Source organism: Phaethon aethereus (genome assembly GCF_964289735.1).
Source record: "Phaethon aethereus genome assembly, chromosome: 13".
NCBI lineage: Eukaryota > Metazoa > Chordata > Aves > Phaethontiformes > Phaethontidae > Phaethon > Phaethon aethereus.
Genome location: NC_138589.1, coordinates 6,637,144 through 6,642,612, shown reverse-complemented (window position 1 = coordinate 6,642,612; position 5,469 = coordinate 6,637,144). Strand labels below are relative to the sequence as shown.

The 5,469-nt window shown below is 58.5% G+C and overlaps 1 protein-coding gene across 1 annotated transcript in view; it reads right to left on the bottom strand.

The window, feature by feature from the left end:
• The window catches only part of SALL1 (spalt like transcription factor 1), a gene marked incomplete at its 3' end in the record, with an annotated part of 14,504 nt that extends 10,664 nt beyond the window's left edge, over positions 1–3,840 (bottom strand). Inside the window, exon 1 of the mRNA XM_082005527.1 lies at positions 2,779–3,840. Coding sequence (XP_081861653.1) covers positions 2,779–2,854 — 76 coding nt within the window. The 5' untranslated portion in view covers positions 2,855–3,840. The remainder of the gene's footprint in view (positions 1–2,778) is intronic.
• Between the last annotated feature and the right edge of the window lie 1,629 nt (positions 3,841–5,469).

The window sequence follows — 5,469 nt, the reverse complement described above, 5'->3', positions numbered from 1 at the left end:
TTTTCCCTACCGATCTTTAGGTATGAAACCATAGCAGAAAGTTTTAACAAACCAGAATTCAAATCAGATGCAAGACATTTTCACGGGGCCACTCTATTCCTTCGCTCGAAACACTGCCCAGCAGTACCTTCCCGCAAGTGTCCTACGGACTAGCGATGCTACAGCTGCCTGAACGCTGCGCAAACTGTCGCTGAATTAGCAAACCTGAATTCACGGTATGAAAGGAGAAGAAAGGCGCGCCTGGCATTTGGAGGTTTTGCTTTGCAATTTCAAGGCATGTAATGCACACTCGTCCCCACCGCAGCTCACCCACCCTGTCTTGCTCCGGCGTCAAGCTGCTGCCAGGGCTGGGGACCCCGGAAAGGCGGAGAGGAGCCCTGTGCTAATATTATTACAGCGTTCTGAATCCTGAAACACCATTACGAAACACACCCTGGAGGCAACTCACTCAAAACTTACCGTCTGACCATGTAAACTAGCTATAACCTAAAGCCATTACTAGAGAAGGGCGGGGGGAGACTCCTGCAGATTTTATAGTAAAGCACGCTGCTTTTCCTAGCAAACCGGTCCGTATTGTTAGAAAATAATAAACTTCGTTATTTACTTATTTAACTTAGGGTAGCCATGCAAACGAAACAAAAGCTTCACTTCCATGCCATCGTTTCAGGCAAAACCCAACTTACTTCAAGTACATCCTTTAGCAACAGGCAGGAAAGCTGCTCAGTTAACATTCCTTTCTCACACTCCCACTGTCTTTCACTTGAAAATTATGTGCAAAATCAGATCAAAAGATTAAAAACGGGAGAAAACGGCTACTTTTGAAAAAGATACTTGGAGGTGTTTTGGTCTGTTCCATCGACTAAAACAAACAAACAAAAAAGATAGTGAACGTCAAAAGATGCAGTCACACAGAGTGAAGATGTGAAAAATCCCTCTCTGCTTTCCCAGCAAGATAATTTCCGTCTCAGCTTTCCCTTTCTCCGCTCACTTTAAGAAGTTCCAAATTCTTTCATAAGAGGCCGATGAAAGACAAATAAAAACCTAACGTCTTCCCCAACTCCTGCTCCAAACTTCAAGAGGAAGTAGAAACAATATCGGAAGAAAAATAAATACGTTTACCGAGATGAGAAAGGGGATTACGCAGAGCAAAGGGCAAAACTCCAGTGCGCTCAAAGCGCACAAAACTAAGCTAAAAACCAGAAGTCGCCTCCCCGGAACCGAGTAACTTTTAAGAAACGGTTCGGTAGAGCTTCGCGGGGAAGGCGCGTATGTGTTCGCCGGCGGTACGGAGAGGGCGTCCCAGGGGTTCTGGAAGCCGGGCAAAACGCGCACAGAGGCAAGACGACATCCCGCAAACTTCCCGGCTCGATTCGCCGCGCAGGTTGCGGGACCCTCTCCCCGCGTTCCGCCCCCGCGCAGCCGAGGGGCGCGGGTACCGCACACGGCGGAGCACAGAGCGGCCGCAGGAGCGGAGAACCCCGCGCTAGCGCGTTCTCGGAAAGTCGCCGGGGGAAGTCCGAGGTGCCTCCGGCCGGCGGGGCCGGGCGGCGGAGGGGGCACCGCCGCGCCCCGGCCAGCCCGTACCTGCCCGCCCGCCGCGGCCCCTCGCAGCCCCCCGCCGCTTGCCCTCCTCATGGCCGCTGTGAGGGGCGGCGGGGACGCTGCCACCGGGCCGGGCACCCGCCGTCCCGGCCGCGGCTCCCGCCGACCACTTGTCACCCCGCGTCCCGGTACAGGTACGGGGTGGGGGGGGTGGGGGGAAGGCACGTCCCCTCCGACGCCCGCCGGGCTGCACCGAACTCAGCCGAAATGCCCCCACTCCCGGGAGGGTTCGGGGGGTCGGTGGGGAGGAAGGAAAAGAAAAAAAAACGGAAGGAAAAAAAAGATATTTCACACGCTCCCTTCTCCAAATCCTGGCGGATACAAAGCCAGCGCTTATTCCTCGCTCACCGACTTGGAGGGGAGGGGGAGACGGCGACAAAAATAAAAATAAAAAACAACCTTAGGGCAAGAAAATAAGCCGCCGCGCTGCCCGCAGCTTCCGCGCTGGCGGCCGCGGAGCCCCTCTCAGCGCGGCGGCTGCGCGGAGCCCGGCGCGGCGGCGGCAGCTCCCGGGACGGGGCGATCCCCCCCCGCGGCCCGGTCCAGCGGCGGCAACTTTTCCGCCTCCGGGAAGCTTCGGTGCGGCGGGAGGCCGGGGCTGCTCGGCAGCGGGGGCAGCGTCCCCCGGTCGGCGGGACTGCGCGGGAGTGCTGGGGTCCGCGGGGGTGTTGCGGGGGGGTGGGGGTGGCAAGAAAGTGGGTGCCCGGGGGGGGTTTCCGCCCCTCTCGGGGGGACGGGGCGGCAGCGTGTGTGGCCGGACGGGGCACCCGTCCCGCGGGGCTCCGGGATCAGCCGCCCAGCGGCAGCCCCACTTTGTTCCCCAGCTCCGCGGGGCGCGGAGAAAGGCGCGGGGGCCGCGGATCCATCTCCCGCGGGCTCAGGATGCCAGACCGCCCCACGGGGGGAGGGCGGAGGGAAAACATCAAAAAACAGAAAGAGTTTGGAGTTTTGTTAAGAAACAGCCGAAACAAAACGCCGAGTTAAAGAAAAAAACCATAAAATAAAAACCAAGAACTTGGACCGGACCCCCAGAAGGAACCCCCCCGCACGTAACTCCGGGAGAGCCTGCTGTCCCGCTCCGCTGCCCGGCGCGGCCCCGTCTCCCCGCAAGGTAAGTTGATCTATTTTGCGTGTGTTTGTGCTAAAATGTGTGCGAGGGAGAAGAGAAGAACTCACCATTTCGCTGGGATAACAAGGCCAGATCGGGGTCGGATTGGAAATGCTGAGGCTTCGCCTGCTTCCTCCGCGACATGCTGGCTCAAACATCAGCTGGGGCAGAATAAAAAATTACTAAAAAAAAATCTTCTCAAAATTACGGAAATCGAGCCTCCCCCCCCCCAGCCGCCCCAATCCTCCGCGCACCGCGCATGTGTCCTGCTATAATTATGATTATCAATAATGCATTGCGATTAATCATAGAGGGGCTCTTTGAAAGGCGATTGGCACATGGCCAGCTCTATTCAAACCAGCTCGCCTTAATCAATTAGGCGCTGATTTGCTGGAGACCCTTGTCTCTCCGCCGCTCCCACCCAATGAGTCGGTCCATGCGGCAGGAGAAGGGGCTGGATTTCCCCAAAGCTGTTTGGATACAGTTTAACCCTCTTAGCAACCGGCGGGGGCTGCGCCGCGCCGTCCCGGTTACTACAGGAATGTGTCTCCCCTCGCCCCTGCCTCCAGCCCCGACCGACTCCCCGCGCCCCCTCCCTCGCTTCTGCACCGCATTTCACTTTTTTCGTCTTTTAATTTTTTTTTTTTAAAGACAAGCTTCACACACACACACACAGCCCCCCCCCCCGCCTCCCCCAAAGCCCCGACCCGCGAAGGGAGGGCAGGGTAAGCGATAATCGATCGGGGGGGACGTACGGCTGGGGGGCGGGCGGCGGGGAGCGGCGGGCCCGGAGGGGTGGCCCCGCCACCCCAAGTGTCTGCGCGGGGGCAGCCCCGGCCCCGCTCCGCCCGGCGCCGCGTACGGCCGCTCACCCCGTCCCGCTCCTGCGAAAAGTTTCGGGTGGGTTTGTTGGGGTTTTTTTTTTTCCCCTACCCCTTCTTCGTCTCCCCGCACTTGAAAATAAAGATCCATTTTCGCCCTCCCCTAGCTCTCGCCTGCCCCCCCTCCCTTCCCATATATCACGGGCCCGAGGGGTGCTGAAAATAGGAAGGGTTTGGGTTTTACCTCACACATTCCCAGGACAATTAGGGCGCCGCTGGGAGCGGCGGGCGGGCCCCGCGCCCGCTCCGCCCCGCCCGCCCGCCGCGCCGGTTGGCTGCGCCCGCCGTCAATCCGCCCGCCGTCGCGCGCGGAGGCCGTCGCGAGCGGTGGCGGGGCCGGGGTCGGGCGGCGCGGCCGCGCTCCCCCTGCCCGCCCCTCCCGGCGCCACGGGAGCCTCCGCTCCCCCGTCCCCGCGGGGTTGCGCCCGACTTTTGTTTCCCTCTCGGACGCCGGAGCGATGCGCATCTGCCTGCCGGCGGCGCCCCCGGCCGCGCGGAGCCTGGCGGCGGTGCGCGGAGCGGCCCGCGGGTGTTCCGCGCAGGCGGAGCTGCCGCAGAGGCTCCGCGGGGCCGGGAGCGGAGCGGCTGCCTGCCGCCGGGCTCCGCTGGGCCGCTGCAGTCGGCGGGGTGCCCCGCGCCGCACCGCCGCGTAACACATGCTGCATCAAACTTTTACGGCCGGGGGTTACTTCCAGAGGAGGAACCTCTCACAAACAAACGTCACGGTCTTGAAATGAAAAGCATAGCTGCGGGGAGGCTATAGGCAACGCTATTTTTTAACGTCTGGTGTGTCCAACGACACACACGCCGCGTGGGCGAATGGCGCGTGCTCCCCCTGCGCCCACGACGCGCTCTGCTCTCCGCAACCCCTTCGCGTGTCGCTCCGGTCCGCGCCCGAAGAGTTACCCTGTCCCTAAGCCGAGCCGGGAGAAGCGGGAGCGCCGGCGCTCTCTGCCCCTCCGCCCGGACCCGTGCAGCGCTCTCTCCTCCCACTCCCCGCACTGCATTATTTACTCTGCCGGAGAAGCTACTCCTTTTCCCCGTATTAATATTAACAAACTCTCTGTAAAAGCAAGAGGCTGATCAGCCACAACTCATTTCAATTTCAAATGAGCCGGTAAAACCTAGAGAGCGAGCGGGAGGAGAAGGGAGAGAGGGAGAAATCTTCCCAATCGAGGAACCGGCTCACTCGCGTTTTCTTATTATTAAACGAAAGAGACCGTAAAACGTTTAGCAAGAAGGGTGGGGAAAAAACCCAACAGCGGCAAAAACCAGCCAAACGCACGCATACGAACCGAAAAAGCCTCCCAGGTGCCACTCCAGTTTTTAGCCAGCGTTGCAAAGTGGTCACTGACGCTTCTTTTCATGTCTGCACAGGGCGAGCCCCCTCCCTCCCCGCAGCATTTGGTACAGTAGATTTTGAGAAAAAGACAAACGAAGCTATCAGCGGGGATGATGTTGAAGAATGAAGATAATAATGCTGCTATAGGTGGTACTTCACATGACATTATTTTTCACTGAATATTTAAAGAGGTGTTTCGGCAGAGATGGATACACTCGGCGCAGGCTGTCACCCTCCTTACCCTGAGACGCTGGGAAAGAAACCGAACCTGAACGTATAGAAACGCACACGTTACTTATAGCTAGCCAGACGTAGATGCACACAAAATACCCACGCGGATCTATTTACACATCTGTGTCTGTAATTTCTAACTGTCTCAATCACTCCATTAGCTTCCCACGGTTTCTAATCTAGCCGCTCTCCCAAAATTATTCGCGTTTACAATTTCATTATACATTTGTCGATTAAGCGTAAGACAAATTTCCCCAGATGCGCAGTACCTTTGCTTCGTGGCTGGAAAAAGGCGGCCGTGGACT